Below are 16,706 nucleotides of genomic sequence, written 5' to 3'. Positions count from 1 at the left end.
ATACCACGGCCCTACCATCTTCCAGCTCTGGTAATTACAACTGGACATTAAGCTCATGAAAGCCAAAGGCAAAACATCCATTAATTATTATAAAACAATTACACAAACAAGGAACCATCAGGTGATCAGGATACAGACTCACAGTGTATGAGTTAGCTTGCAGCACACATCATGTACATTTACCAACATGGAAACTGAAGTAAACGACATATGATCAGGACAGCAAAAACCAGCTGACAAGCTTTCAGTTCCTACTGAAGGTTACCTTGCAGTAACAGTGTTCAGTATATGTTCACAAGAACCAAGAACTGAGAAAAGCAAAAGTTTATTTCCAGTCAATGTGAGATCCGGTACTGACTGCTTTGATGAGGGAGGATCTGTTCCATTAGCTCACTCTAAATAAACTGCAAATGAAGTTTGTTTACTCCATTCTCAACTGTCACATATATGCCATGTTTCTGTATGAGTAAGGTACTAGAATGCTCTCTGGTTCAGGTCTATAATTCAAGTTTGTAACACATTTTCTTGACATCTTGTGATGAAATTTCAGTATGCTAGATAACAGAGATTTTTAAGTACCAAAGGCCAGCAATGAGTACAGTACAAACCATCTAACAAAACACCCAGTACTTCCACTGAAACTACCTAATACCTCAAAGGCACCAACTTCTACCTTGCCCAAAACTGAGTTAACACCTGTGTCTGTTTGCATGGAACTCAAAAATTCTGCATACCTACCACAGTGACTGGCAATACTGCAATTACATGAATGGGAGTAAAAGACGTTATCTGCTAAGTAGCATGACTTAATTTCAGCTAAGCTTCCATTAACCTTTACACAATTTACAAACGTCTTCTATGCTTTTTCCCACTGTGGCACTACATTTTGTCAACACCTATTATTTCACGTTATTTTATGTGTAGCCTCAGTTATAAACACTTATTTTCCCAAGACTATCTTATTAGGAACAGCAGGTTCCTAAAATCTTCACAGTCCTGTAGGTTTTTCACAGAAATACAGAGATACTTTCTACAACATAACAATAACTAAACATGCACATTATGAAAACATTCCCATGATATCAGTATACGTTAATGTATATTTATAACAGCAATAACCCAACATAAAAGGACTGAAGATCCTCTTCTGCAACCCAATGAAATGCCAGACCATTTTTGTCACTTTATTATGTATGACAAAAGGCATAATGCTGTACTTTTTATGCAATATTGCCATCATAAATGGAGGTCATCAGACTTCTTAGAGGAGAAGTGATCCCTAATTGAAGCAAAACTTTACAGAGATTTTTCTACAAATCCTCTTCTACACTGTTTTTCCAAAGAAAATATACACAAGAGCTGGCCCTTCACAGAATTAGAGAGATATCAGAGGTTGCTAGCAGGTCTCATTATCATTACTGTAATATATTTATAAGAAACAGGTTCACAACACTGGATTTGGTTTAAGTAATGTTTATGGCAACATATTCAAATCATAGAATAAGATAACTTTATATCTCAAAGGAAACTCAGTGCATTGTATGAGAATGTTGAGAAAAAGATTTTATAATATACAGAACAGATAAGAGAGCTGAAGAACAACAAAGATAAAATAAGAAATGCAAAACTCCAAACAGAAACCAATACTTGCTAAAATGTACTCCTAAGATTAAACGGAGGTAAAATATTTGGTTTCCCTTTCAGCAGTGCACTAATTTTCACAGCCACCTTTTAGAATTGATCTATGTCTTACTTTTACTCAAGAACTAGAACTGCTCAAAAAGCCTTCTTGGTAACAAAAATTCCAGTTCAGAAAAACCATTATACATACATATATATTTTTATATATATATTCATATGCATGTATATCATAGAATTAGAATCACAGAATGGGTAAGGTTGGAAGGGTTCATAGCAGGCCGTCCAGTTCAACTTGTCTGCTCAAGCTGGGTCATCCCAGAGCGCATGGCACAGGATTGTGTCCAGATGGTTCTTGAATATCTCCAGTGAGGGAGACTCCACAACCTCTCTGGACAATCTGTTCCAGTGCATGGTCACCCTCACAGTAAAGAAGTTCTTCCTCATGTTCCTGTGCATCAGTTTCTGCCCATTGTCTCTTGTCCTACTGCTCAATACCACTGAGAAGAGCCCGGCTTCACCCTCTTGACACCCTCCCATCAGATACTGATAGACACTGATGAGGTCCCCTCTCAGTTGTCTCTTCTTGAAGCTGAACAGGCCCAGCTCTCTCAGCCTTTCCTCACAAGAGAGATGCTTCAGCCCCCTAATCATCCCCTCCCCTGGATTCATTCAAGAAGCTCCACATCTCTCTTGTACCGGGGAGCAGAGAACTGGTCAGATATTCCAGATGTAGCCTCACCAGGGCTGTATTAAGGGGGATACCTGAATGGTGTATGTATATACCGTGTAGGGATGGGATGAGGAAGGCTAAGGTTGAGTTCAACTTGGCAAGGGACATAAAGAATCACAAGAAGGGCTTCTACAGCTATGTTAGCCAGAAAGGGAAGATCAAAGAAGGTGTACCACACTCCCCTCACCACAATCTCAGCCCCCACTCCACCCCAAGAAAAAAGGCTGGAAAACTGGTAACAACAGATGAAAAGAAGGCTGAGGTACTTAACAACTTCTTTGCCTTAGTCTTTAATGGCAACCTCTCTCCACATACTTCTGGAGTGGACAGACCTCACACCAGGGACTGGGGAAGCAAAGTGCTTCCCACTGTAAGAGAAGGTCAGGTTTTTGACCATCTGAGGAACCTGATCATACATAATTCTATGGGACCTGAAGAGATGCATCCCAGAGTCCTGAGTAAGTTGGCTTCTGTAGTTGCCAAGGCACTTTTCATGATACTCAAAAAGTCATAGCAGTCAGGGGAAATCCCAGTTGACTGGAAAAAGGGTAAGACTGAACCCATCTTGAAAAAAGTTAAAAGGAGAAACCTGTGAACTTGCAACCTCCCCTCCATGCCTGTTCCATGAGATCATGGAACATACCCTTCTAGAAACTGTGCTAAGGCACATGGAGGACAGGGAAGTGATTCAAGACAACCTAGAGAAAATCTCGCCTGACCAAATCAATGGCCTTATATGATGCAATGATTAAATCAGTGGACAAGGGAAGGGCTATGCGTGTCTTCTACCTGGACTTATGTAAGGCCTTTGACACAGTTTCCTACAATATTCTTCTCTCTAAACTGAAGAGATACGGATTTGATGGATAGACTATTCAGTGGATGAGGAATTGGTTGGATGATTGCATCCAGAGGGTAGTGGTCAACAGTTCCATGTTCACCTGGATGTCAGTGACAAGTGGTGTCCCTCATGGGTCCATATTGAGACCAGTGGTCTTCATCAATGGCACAGACAGGGGGATCAATTGCACCCTCAGCAAGTTTGGAGATGACACCAAGCTCAGTGGTGAGACTGACACATCTGTTGCCATCCAGAAGGACTCAGAAAAACTTGAGAAGTGGGCCCATGGGAACCTCATGAGGTTCAATAAGGTCAGGTGCAAGGTGCTGCACCAGGGCTGGGGCAACCATCACTATCAATACAGGTTGAGGAATTAATGGAAGAGAGCAGCTTGTAGAGAGTGACGTGGGGGACTTGGATGGATGAAAGGCTGGACATGATCCACCACTGTGCACCTGCAGCCCAGAAAGCCAATTGTATCCTGGGCTGCATCAAAAGTAGTGTGGCCAGCAGGTCAAGGGAGGGGATTCTGCCCCTCTGCTCTGGTCTAGTGAGACTCCACCTGGAGTGCTGCATCCAGCCTTGGGATCTCTGGCACAGAAAAGACACTGACCTGTTTGAGCAAGTCCAGAGGAAGCCACCAAGTTCATTATAGGGATGGAGCACCTCTCCTATGCGGAAAGGCTGACAGAATTGGGATTGTTTAGCCTGGGGAAGAGGCGGCTTTGGGGTGACCTAATGGCAGCCTTCCAGTACCTAATGGGAGTCTACAAGGAAGATGAAGAGAGTCTTTTAACAAGGGAATGTAGGGGGTATGGCTTCAAACTGAAAGACAGTAGGTTTAGATCAGGTATTAGGGAGAAATTCTTTACTGTGAGGGTGGTGAGGCACTGGAACAGGTTGTCCGGGCAAACTGTGGATGTTCCACCACTGAAAGTGTTCAAGGCCAGGTTAGATGGGATTTTGAGCAGTCTGGTCTAGCGGAAGGTGTCCCTGCCCATGGTTGGGGGTTGGAACCAGATCATCTTTAGAGTCCCTTCCAACGCAAACCATTCTATGATTCTATGATTTTGCTTGTTACAAGGCTAAATTTGTGCTTCTCTGTTATAAACTTATCACCACAACAGCAAAAACAATCCTGAAAACTGATTGCATTTAAAACTGATGAACAGTTGTATCCTTCATACCCTTGAGGATTAAATCTATAAATGTGAGGACAAAAACAGTTCTCTTGACTCTACCACTCAGCAAGTTTCTCTCTTGAAACCGACTGATCTACTGTGATTAGATTCTTCATGGGTCTGGCAATAGCTACATGAGAAGAGTGATTTTTTTCGATCCTCCATGTTTAACAGAGGGAAGACAATAATTGCCTGTATGTTCCACAGGTTTATCTAACATACAAATCCTCTGTAGAGCACAGAGACTTCCAAATGCTTCACAGAACTCATACATTATGCAAAACTCTTCTCACCGTACTGCCCACACCTGTGAACCTGTATAGTATGGCCAGTCTTCGCGAATGAAGATTTTGGGAAAGGTCTTTTACCTTTCAAGCCTGCGCAATGGATTTTTTAGGTGAGACACAGCATGCACTGAACTGAGCCCACTCTTTAATCCTAAGGTTCATCTGCCGGGGCCAAGCAAGCTTGGACAATGGCAGTGAGGTCCTCAGGACGTAGGTTTGTTTAGAGTGACCTTCTCATAGATGGATGGCCTTACAGGGCTGACGAGTTCCATCTGCCCGGGGCAGTATCCCTGACCAGGAATCGAACCCGGGCCGTGGCGGTGAGAGTGCCGCATCCTAACCACTAGACCACCAGGGGTCCCCCCACACCTGTGAGCCATTTAATAGGGAAAGGACACATACAAGTAACATGAGAGAACCGGAAAGTTGTGCAGAGTTGGAAAGAGGCAAGCCTCTTGCTCTGCTGCTAGGGTGACTGGAGATAGAAGCCTTTTGAAGTTCTTCCAACATTGTACTATCAGCCTCACCCACCTCCTTCTCTGCTATCACAAGCATCACAGAGCCTTTTCACCTCTTATTTTTAAAAGACTACTACTATGGTATTCAAAAAGGTTATCAATCAGCAAATGGCGAACAGTTTCTTGCCATTTTCTGACCCCCAAAACAAGCCATGAAGAACCAAGCAGCTCACTCATATCCCTGCTACTGTCATCCTGACAACATCATTTCAAAAGTGTCTGTTCAGGAACTGAAGAACTTCTTGAAGAATCATTTGACATCACAAATCCTTTAAATATAGCAGCTGATAAGTGAAATTCACCACTGATATGCAAACTAGTACAAGTAACATGTGCATAAGAAGAAATAGAGAAGACTGTAAGTTACAGAAGGCAGAAGTTAAAAAAGAAGCACACTTTAATTAACGGAATAAAAACCCTTAAATCACACATCACTGATTTGCTATTGCTTCCTGTTCCTACTTAACTTGCTGTCTTACTATTTGAATTATATCAGCTTAAATTTAAATTCACTCAGAAGCCTTAAGATACATAACATACACAATTTCACACATTGCTTTTTAATATTTGCACCAAAGTGTGAAGAAAATCTTAATGCCAGTTTGTGTACTGAAAAACATAAATTACTCAGCCTCTTCACATTGCTTATATAATCACTTAGCCAACTGGCTCGTAGTGTCATTTATTTTGATCAGGCATATTTTACATGACATCAGAAACAAGATATCTTCAAAAGCCAGCTCAAAATACAGCTGCTAACTGAAATACAGTCATGGGACAGCACAGAAAAAAAAGTTTTCACTATTACTTATGCAGTATTTACTCTTTTTTTTCCTAATTCTTAGCATCTTTAGCAGAACAGCAAAACATTGTCCATCATGCTCTCTAGGATTCTGCACACAATCTCATTCTGGAGAGTTAAGTATTATCAGTAGACTTTTAGAAGCATATAATTGGTATCAGAACGATATAAAAGCACTGCCAAACTGTATTGTAGACTACAAATTACTGTACATAATAATAACTCTTCAGACATACAAGATGGGGTATATATATAGGAATATACCTGTAACTTCACAGTGAGATGAATAACAAAATCTTTCTTTAACAAAACTGGCACACTGCCAAAACAATTCCAATGGAGTTATACCAGTAAGAGTTTATCAAAACAACTACATAAGTAATTACTTAGCAATGAAAATTGACATCTTAACAATAAAAGGGGAAAAAGCACTTCCAGGAAAATATTTTCTTCAGTTAAAAAATGGCACTAATCAAGAGTTCCAAATTAATTTACCTGAAATTTATTGAACCTCAATCAATTTCAAACTAGTTTTATTGAAAAAAATCACTAGGTAAGTTGCAGTAAAGAAAATTGGTTCATCATGCTGAGCACATCTTTCTAAATGTCAAATGCTACATTTCAATAAGAAAATTTATTTGATTCCTAAGTGGCCCTTTCATCTTTGATTCGGAAACCATGTACTAAGTTTTAGACTCATCAAAGCTAATATCAGTCTAGTAATGAAAGGATGTTTTAAACTAAGGGTACTTGTTCCAGCTCATGTCTGAAGGTTTTGTTTCCTTAAATATTTGTCTAATTCAAATAAAAAAATCTAATAGCTTCTCTTTTAATTTGAGGTAAATAGAATTCAGTATCAGTGTTACAAATGTTTCCAGTGTTTGAACAAGAAAAATAAAAAGATTACTTTTGCTGAATTTTCTCTTAAACACATTTTCTTTGGGTGCATTTGTTCCTACAATCAACTACTATACTACTGGTCACTTTGGATTCTATCTAATGAATTAAAGCAAAAGGTGCAGCCATGCTTCACTTCTTTGATATCACGAACGTAAAGAAGATCTAAAAAGCACAAAATTCCTATTAATAAATGATGACCACTCATACTTTCTGATGATGTCAATCTAAACAGTTGAAATAAGGAAGTTATAAGAATTTTCCTGTTGCCCACTAGATTTATAATCTTTAAAATCCTCTTAGCGTGCCATATGGAAAGTTCAAAGGAGGTAACTAGATTTTATTCAACAGTTTCATAAAACTTTAACTCCACTGATTTCAATGGCTTTACTTCCACTTTCAACCTTGCTGAAAAAATAGGACCAATATGAGACCCTTATGCTTTAGGTAGAACTAAGGGGAATTATTAAATTATAATTTAACTATAAATCTATACATCTCGTTTTGTTTTGACCAAAATCTTCTTATGAAATTCATATGAAGCTGTGTATCACACTGTCGTAACACTACTGATAAAAATGTAACTAAAATGCATTCTAAAGGCCAACTATACAGAGGTCAGGCATATGCATGTATTTTTTAATTACTGCAAAAACCGAGAGCTCAGAGTTCAGCTGGATTTGGTTAATAGTCTAGGTAAGATGGGCTTCAAGGAACTTCAGAAGCAAAATGTATTCACTGGATTAAATGGAGGATGTGCCTTAGCACAATGAGGAAGCAGTGTCACAACTAATAATTTTGGCTCTTCAGGTAGTAAGTATAGAATAAACTACTTAGATGCAACCAGATATTCTCAGCCAAATTTATGCTTCAGAAAGGACTATGACAATCAAGAGTGAATTTTTACTAGCAGGAATATTTCAAAATGCATTGCAATTGTATTTATTTTTTTGTTTTCAAGTAATGTGAAAGATTCCTAGATTTCGATCCAAAAATAAGTAAAAAGAAACACTAGTCATAAAGTGTATTATGGGGACTACTTCAAGTACACTTTAGCTTGACAACTTTAAAAGTGAAAAGCAATACATTTCTAAGTTATAGAAAATATTCTTCCCTTTTAAATGGCACTTAAATGAAACTAACATGATTGACAAGTACCTCACAAGCAAGCCTTGGCAGCACTTAATGAAACTCCATCTCTTTGCCATTTTAAGTGAAATTCCTTCACAACTGTTTGTCTTTGCAAGAACTCCTACAAAGCTCATTAGTGCCAGCCTTGGTTTATCCCCCATGTTGTGCATTTATCCCTGGGATGCATTATCAACATGTGGCACATGTCCCTGCCATGCACAGAAGAGTCGCACCCCAGGATAGCAGCATGCGTGACAATAGTGTTGACTCTTACTCCTTTATGGTTGCTGGGATGTAACCGAGAAATCTAATAACTGTGACAGTGGGCCTTTAGGTTTCTCCTTGCCTTTCCAGACAGTGAAGCTGCACAGACACTAATGAAAGGTTAAATGAATAGGAATAGCTGACAAGAGGTACAATAAAGAACGGACTTGGTAATCCACAGACACTGAGCAGAGATCCTTGGCTCAAGCAGAGAAAGGACAGCACATCGTCAAGTCACAATATTTAAAACAGCTTGCTATACACAGAGGCTTTTGTGTCTGGGTACATGTCTGGCTTTGGAAGAAAAAAAAGATACTGAAAAGAAATTTCAGCATGGGGCACTTCGGCAAATGTCAGGTCACAGAAAGGGAAAAATGTTTTCTGTTTGCTGTTACATCTCTGTATTCAATAGTAAAGAGCATTGACTAAGAACACAAATACAAGTTTCAAAATAATACATATTTGACAAATATGATAAAGTTGCAACATTGATTCAGTATGATTCCAGCTGACAGCATAACAGGTGTTGTACATACATCCAGCTTCATTTACACCTGATAACAGTTAATAATATGGTTTGTATACCCCCTAAAACTTTCCCCAGAGATGAAGATTTTCTAACAGGCCTAGCTTCTACAGTTTTATATGCAGCAGAACAGTAGACCTAACCAATTGCAATACACTGCAAAAACATAGCTAAACTTCCAGACAGTGCACCAGACCATGGTGACTTAAAAACTTTTTAGTGCTTAGCTTATGGCATTTTGATTTCACTTGGGTTGTGACTTACAAATCAGCATTATGAACATTCTGGTTCTTGTAATTTAAAAATAATTGCAATCCCCAACATGGTTTTAAAACTTATCTAGCTTTTCATAGTTTTCTACAAAAAATGTGATTTAAGTACACAGTAAGTCATTTAAAAAAAATTAAAGAGAAACTCTCAAAAGAACTCTCTAAAGGAACAAATCAGAAGCAAATCTGATTGTTAAATGAATTTGTGTGGGTTATTTTTACATAAAATATTTCAAGAGACAAGTACTGAAACAGATGCTGCAGATGAAAAAAATTCTCAAAATCCTTGGTTTACCTGGAATAAGAAAAAAAATATTTACATATATAACTGGAGTATAAAATACACATATTTATAATATGTGGTGAGAGTATTATGAAAAGATTCTAAATGAGAGAACCTCTTTGAAAAACTACATTAAATTACAGTAGAACTCCTGAATGTACTAAGATTTTAATAATCAAAAATAAAGTGTTTTACTAGCAGGGTGTATAATGAGAGCTACTGTGTGAAAAATAAGGAAGACAAATTTGGTAGTTTATCTCACTGGATTATATAATTTACTTAAATGGTAAATAAGTTTGTCCGAAGTAATACTTATAAAAGTTGCCATTTAAATATTAAGCAACAATTATGATCTATGAATTTTTAGAACAAATATGCCAGAATTTAGATAGGATGAAAATGAAAAAGAATACGAGGTTTAGACAGATGCTTTTTATTAAATCATATTAAATGCTATTCCTCTAAATTAAGTACAAATTCCTGGCTAGATTAGGAAGTGACACACATTTCCAAAATGACCAGATATACTCTATTTTTGTATTTTATGAGGAACCTTTTGTATTTCTAGACATGCATATTTTTTTCCTAACACATACTAATAGTGGACATTAAATCAAATTAAATCATTAAATCAAAGGCTCTGGGCAAACCAGCAGACTGAAAGTCAGGACTCTTCCATTAAACAATATCCAGCGAAGAAATTATAGTCACATTATAGTGACAGTGTCCGAAGTGCAAAACGGAAAGGGACACTGCCAGAAACATCCACCTTTGAGACAAAAAAAAAAAGTTTTTTTCTATAAAATCCAATGTTTTACTTGGACTTTTTGAAATGTAATTGCTTTGCTGTTGGTAATTTCTGTTTTGTTTGAAATTCACAAGATCTTCAGTCAGCTGCAAATCCCACTGACATACACATATGTGTAAAACAGAATAATTACATCTCAAAGTCTAATTTCTAGATCTTTGACCCTGAAAAAAAGTTAGGAATCAGCCCTCCCTTATTCAGAGTATTTTTCCCCTTTATTCTTGCCTATGGCATATCTAATAAAATCATGAAGTTCCCTCTAGCTCTGCAGAAGAGTTTAACTGACCAATGATCCTGTACAGTTCCTTTCCACTTTCAAAAGCAATACTGAGAGAGAGTGAGAGCAGTATTTCCCTTACATAATAAGTGTTCTTGTTTCCATGCAGCAGTGTTTTCAATTCTACATCTTGAGAGGATGTGGATAATATGTGAGAACATCTGCTATGAAATACAGAAAATTAAATACAGCTTATTATTCTTCAGCATACTAAAGACCCTCTTAATCATTTCCAACTTACACTGTATTTACCAAATTCTGGTTTGAAATCTTACATTGTTTGACAACCTAATCATGTATGTATTTAAACACACACACACACACATATACACACCTCCATTCCACTTTCCAATTACCAAGTGCAAAATCATGTAAAAAAGACTCACAGCTAATACTGTGGCCCCATTTAGAGACTAGATCTTAAGTACAGAGTGTCTTAGTTAAAACCAATTTGTTTGTATATGCTGGTTTTCCAGAAAACCAGTAATGCCAGTGGTAATTTGCTGACTGTATTTTCACCTACCATAATATTTACACATATCATTTGTAACGGCTTTTATTGTTTAATCTCCACTGCATTTCAGTATTGGATACTACGGAATTACAGTTATTTAGCAGGCTGTAAATAATGGAGTTGGCATGTGCAATTGATATTTAAAATGCCTTACAACAACTGTAAAAGCCTCATTACAGACTAGCAAATCATTTCTAACAAGCAAGTTCAACTTACAAACACCAAAGCAAAACTGTAGTCTATGCTGCAAGCATGTTTGTTTTATTTAAGTGATACACATTTAATGCAGTGTGCAATGGACCATCCATACAAACTTTAAATAAGAAAGTGAAGTTCCAAAGTAATATGGCTATTGTGAAGCTTTTAAAAATAAAACTGAAATAATAAAAATAAAAAGAATTCTGAGTAACAACAGAAAGAATAGCTTACTTTCCCCTCCCCCTTTATAAGCTAGTGTCCAATTTCTTCTTTTCTGAACAGCTGTATTATCCAACTTAAGTTGCTCTGCTAATTTCAGTCCCACAAGGACTAACTTGGAAGGCAAAAAAGTACTAAAAAAGATCAATTTGCTGGGAAAGATCAAATGAGAAAACTGTGGGGACAGCACCAGGTCAGAGCATGAAGAACTAAGCAGACCTGTTCTTCATTAACTTAAGCTCTCTTGGGATGTCACACACTACCTGTCCATGGGCTTACTGAACTGCCTAACCCCCATCTCTGTACCATTCTTCTGGGCCCAAGTGAATCATATCCTGCTGCTGACAAGTTAGCAGGGGACTGCGGCTGCAACATGAAAGTACTTTTCTTTCTTGTCTAAATCAGGCAGATTTTTGAAAAGAGGACACAGCACTGACTCGTGACATGGCAAGATGAAATGAGAGGTCTGGGCTGGTCTTTGAGCTGCGTAGATAAAAGTAATCAAATAACACTCCTGGAATGCAAATTGGCATTCTTGACTGCAGCAATTGCACAACCATGAAACATCTCTGACAGCAAGCAAGATTAGGACAAAATGTTATGTAAAGCACTGAACTCAAAAACTCACTAGAAAATTCAACCCGTAACACCTACATTTTAATATAGCAGTAGTCATCTCTGCTTTTGTCTGGTTTTTTTACTTTGTTTACTGTAATCCCATACTCGTCTTTCCAAAATGCCTCAACAGTAAAAAGATTATGTGATTAAAAACATAGATCTGCTTTTTTTCCCCCTAAAATGCAACACAGTTTTATTTTTTACAAAATACAATACCAAACCAGGGTTTTTCAATTACGTCTGCAAGATGTGCGCTTAAGGAGCACTTTCAGAATTCCAAGTCTTAAAAGGAGTTTCAAAATTTGCTCATAACAAATTAGTTTATAATTTACACTTGTAATTTTCTGCATCTGGATCAGGTAAAGGTGAATCATTTGAAATATATAGTAAATTTTAAAATTCATGAGCTTTAGGAATTTAAACCAGAACATGCATAGAGCTAGATGGTTCATTAATATTGGGCTGCTTAAAATGAAACCACAGTGTATCAGACAGCTCAAATGCCCCATTAAATTTCAGATTAAAAAAATCCTGCAATTTTTAGAGGCAAGGAAAGTTCCATATACTTTTACAGGAACTTGGTATTCTTGTGCAGATCTGCTGATCAGGCTTATTAAATATTACTGTCTGAAATGAACTCTAATTAAACTGTGAACATTTGTACTCTGAAACTATGAAAAAAATGCCACCCCATTTTAAAATTCATCTAAGGAGATGGGTTATTATACAGAGAGCAAAAATAGAAGATAATGAAAAATAAAAGCCCCCTTACAGTAAAAAATATTTCAATGACAGCTATATACAGCTAACATACAGATTAAAAAAAGAAATATATAATATCCTGCTTTGATTTCATACTTAAAAATAGCTTCAAACCATTTTAACTGTCAGCTAGACACACACACAAAAAGACACTCATTGCCACTTTAATCCTGGGTACACCAGATTACTACATGATTTCTTTTGTGCATCAGTTTTACAACAGCTTGACTCTAGGGTAAATGGGAACCATCATAAATCGCATGCTGCTTTCAAACCCACTTTAATTTCTGTCAGCATTACTGTAACCACAGTCCTGGGCACATGCTGCTTTTTCCCCCTCCCCCTTTTTTTTTTCCTTGTTGCCTACATTTGACAGTTGCATCTCCTACACTCCAATTGTGGCTTTGATCACTGAAACAAGACATGTCATGTTAGGGAGAGAAGGGAAAAACACAAACCCTCCATCACAAAGTCCCTTCATTCACACAGACATACACTCTACCTATAGTTTGAGTGCTGTGTATATGTAGGTATGCAGGCATAAACATATACATATGTAAGTATACACGGATATATACACACACGTGTGTGTGTGTGTGCATATGTATGTGTATATTCAAGGCACACAAGACAAGTTTGTAACATCCCTGGAGTGCGGTGACAAAAGCTGACTGAAAGCAGAGAGGTAGTCATACAGTGAGTGGAAATATACTACTTCACTGAATATGGGCTGATCACTGTTCATCACTAACTAAGGTTGATCCACGTGTTAATGTGAATAGTTACCATTCTGCACGTTAAGTGCAGTCTTAAACGAGCTTGTCCTTCGCAGCTGCTAACCTATCCTCACATCACGACCCAGAAAAACGGACTTCAGTAAAATGAGGTCCTCGGTCATTTCGATTTTTAATTTTTAAATTAAAAGGTCGTGAAAGCGCAAACCCTGCTTTGCAAACCCCCTGCTGTAAAGGAGACGGGCGTTTGCACAGCACGTGAAATAAGAAGCAAAAACTTGTTCGAAGCTGGTTGGGGGGGGTCCCCCTTCCCTTTTACAGTCAGGGCATCGGCACAACTCTGTTCAGTTAGCAATCACTGATTGGAGAAGTGCAAACTGCAAGCACATGCATAACAAAGAGTTTCGGAGGGAAGGTGGATTTACACTCCTGTCTCCCTGCCGCAGACATTGTTTCACACGCAAACACACAACTCCTTCCAGGCTCTCAAAGATTACCTTTACATTGTGTGCAAACCTTAATCATTTCCTAGCAGAAGGTGGTGTCCAAAACAGATAGACCACCGTATGTCCGATTCAGCCACTCCACCTTCACTCTCCCTCCATCCATACTCACTTTTTTTACGCTAGCCCCTCATATTTAGTGAAGGCAAGGAGGCGGTAAAAAGCATGTGGTCATCCCATTTCAACCCCCCAAATTCAAAGTTTAGCACAGCTTCTTGGGCATTTTTCCCCTAATCCACGCAGCACAGAGCTGATTTATTTATTATCTTCCTCCTTTGCCCGGCTGCTTGCTTATTTGAAGACTGAAACACACCGATGGCGAGCAGGGCTGCTTGTGTTACTGCACAATTTATTAATCAAATCAAACCAAAGTAAAGGCTAGAATGAAAACGAAAGGCTGCTGGAAACTTCTTACCATCTCTGCATGCTGGTTGTCAAGTGCACCCCCTGTCTCTCGAACTCCTTTCAGCGGCAGTGCCTGCACCCTTCCTTTGCCTCTGGGCTCTCACCGCCTCACTCTCTCTCTTTTCCCCCCTCTCTTTCCCTCCCCCCCCCCCCCCCCCCCCCCCCCCGGTGATTTAAACTAAAACCAGAGATTTAAAAACCAAAAATTACTTTCCCTCCCTCAAAACAAACAAACAACCAAACAACAAAACCCACCAAAAACCCATCACCACCAAAACAAACAAAAAACCCCCGGCAGCAGCAGTCTCTCTCTCCCCCCCGCTCTCTCTCTGACTCTTTCAAAACTTCAGCCCCCGAAGTTCAGCTCAAGCAGCAGGGAGAAAGAAAGAGAAAGAGCTTTCAGCGGAGAGCTGGAAATGATGGGAGGAGGGACCCAGGTTCGGGTCAGAGCCTCCACAGGTTGGTTTGTTGTTGTCGGGATCTTTGGCTGGGGAAGGGGAGGCGGCGGGGGGCGGCTGCGAGCGGGTCCGAGAGGGTAGTGCTGCTTCCTCCTAACTCCGCGCTCTCGGGCGAGGACGGCAGGCAGGGAGGCAGAGGGAAAGGGTAAGAGCAGTCGGGGCGTTGAAAAACTAACTCCATCTGCCTCCTCCCTCGCCCGCAAACTTTCTATGCCGGGCGGGGGCCGCGGCAGAGGCCGTCCGCGCCCAGCTGTCAGAAACACCCAGCGGCCGCCGCCAACTTCGTGGCGAGGGCGGCTAGCGGGGGCTGCCGCCCCCTCTGCCCCCTTTCGCCTTCCCGCTTCTCCGCCCGCCTGCCCCTCGCAGCGGCTGCGGTCCCTCCCGCTGCTTCTCCTCTTCCTTATCGGCTCCAGGCGCTGCTGGAGCGAGCGAGCGAGAAGGCGGCAAGGCAAAAGCAAGCTGGAGGGAGGGTTGAGAGGGGGCAGAGAGACGGCGCAAAATGGAGCGTAGCCCAAAGGAGGGGGTAAGGAGCCGCAGGGGGAGCGGGGAGAGCGTTAGAAAGGAAACGAAAAGTTAGGCAGAGGAAAAGTTTTCGCTCGTGGTGCCGGTTTCCCGCTTCCCACCCATTGCTCCATCAGCTCTCGGGACTGTGCTGCGGCGGCGGCGGCTGCTGCTCGGTGTGGGATCTGAGGAAATTTTCTGTAAAAGGGTGGGATTTTTTTTTTTTTTTGGGGGGGGGGGGAGGGGAGGCGGGAGGAGGTGAGCCGTCACGGTTGTACGTTCGCAGGGAACAGACTAGAGTCACATCTGTGTGTGACACGGAGCCAAACCGAGCGTAACCCTGCCCCGGCGGCGCCGTGGAAGCGCAGCAGCCGCGCCGGCCCTGGCTCGGCACAGCGCAAGCACACAACGCCTGGCCCGCTCCCGCTGCCGCTCTCGCGGGGGGACGGGCGGGGCGGGCCCTCCGCGCCCTCCCGCGGCTGTAGGCGGGCCGGCCGGCGCGGCGCTGCGTGGGGCACCGCGTGGCGCGGTGTCTCCGCACTGTTGGCCGTCTGTGTCCGGTTTCCCCTCTGAAACCTTCCCTTACCGATTCGAAGCGCGGTTCTTCCACGCGTGCCCCGCTCGCGGCGCCGAGGGGGTGGCAGAGCCGACCTGCGTTGCACAGGATGCCTGGCCGGGGGAAGGTGGCAGGGGGCTGTCAGGCTTGACCTGCGGCACCGGCAGCCCAGTCCGTCCGGCTCCTGCCCTGCCCGAGAAGGCGCTGAGGGTCACAAGTGCGTTCAAAGCCGGCTCCCCTCCTCAGGCGCCGTATAAACACGAGGTTTATAAACGAGATTTGAACACGGCCGGACCGTTAAAAAGTGAACGTGAGGGGAACTTTCCAGGCACTGTGGAACAGAGACAGCACATTTTGCTCCCTTTTGGTGTAGCTGTACACTTTGATGACATAGCACTTAGAAAAATTGAGAGGAGATGAGAGGTAGCTGATTTGCACTCCTGATTTTTCCTGCATCTGCAATGGACTAAACCCATGGCAAACTCTTCCGGTAATGAACTGCATGTCCCCGTGAATTACCAACTTCCCAAGCTTGTTAATGATGCCTTAGGGTATCATCTTTGTTATTTGTGCGTTTCCTATGGCTGTCAGAAGAGGGAAGGATAAAGGATCTATATTTCTATATTATCTATATCTATGTAAAACTGATTTTCATAAAAATTAATTTAATATTTCTCAATGTTGTCTGTGTTTCTGTGGAAAATTCATTGTTTTCTGGTTATTCATCAGATATCTTCATTAGACATAATATGTATCAGCTTATGGACAGGATTTGCAGTGTCC

The 16,706-nt window shown here is 40.8% G+C and overlaps 1 protein-coding gene across 4 annotated transcripts in view; it reads right to left on the bottom strand.

Moving 5' to 3' along the window:
• Positions 1-16,036, bottom strand: part of BNC2 (basonuclin 2) — a 336,970-nt gene extending 320,934 nt beyond the window's left edge. For 2 of the 4 annotated variants that reach the window (XM_027709213.1, XM_027709216.1), the window contains exon 1: positions 15,490-15,581. In XM_027709213.1, coding sequence (XP_027565014.1) covers positions 15,490-15,501 — 12 coding nt within the window. In that variant the 5' untranslated portion in view covers positions 15,502-15,581. Of the gene's footprint in view, positions 1-14,418; positions 14,545-15,489; positions 15,582-15,953 lie in introns of those variants that run through there. The other 2 variants (XM_027709215.1, XM_027709214.1) reach the window with 2 other exon arrangements.
• Positions 16,037-16,706: the final 670 nt, after the last annotated feature.

Source organism: Neopelma chrysocephalum, unplaced genomic scaffold (genome assembly GCF_003984885.1).
Source record: "Neopelma chrysocephalum unplaced genomic scaffold, ASM398488v2 Primary Assembly neopelma1_96710, whole genome shotgun sequence".
In the NCBI taxonomy this organism is placed as follows: Eukaryota; Metazoa; Chordata; class Aves; order Passeriformes; family Pipridae; genus Neopelma; species Neopelma chrysocephalum.
This window is presented reverse-complemented; position numbering and strand designations above follow the sequence as displayed.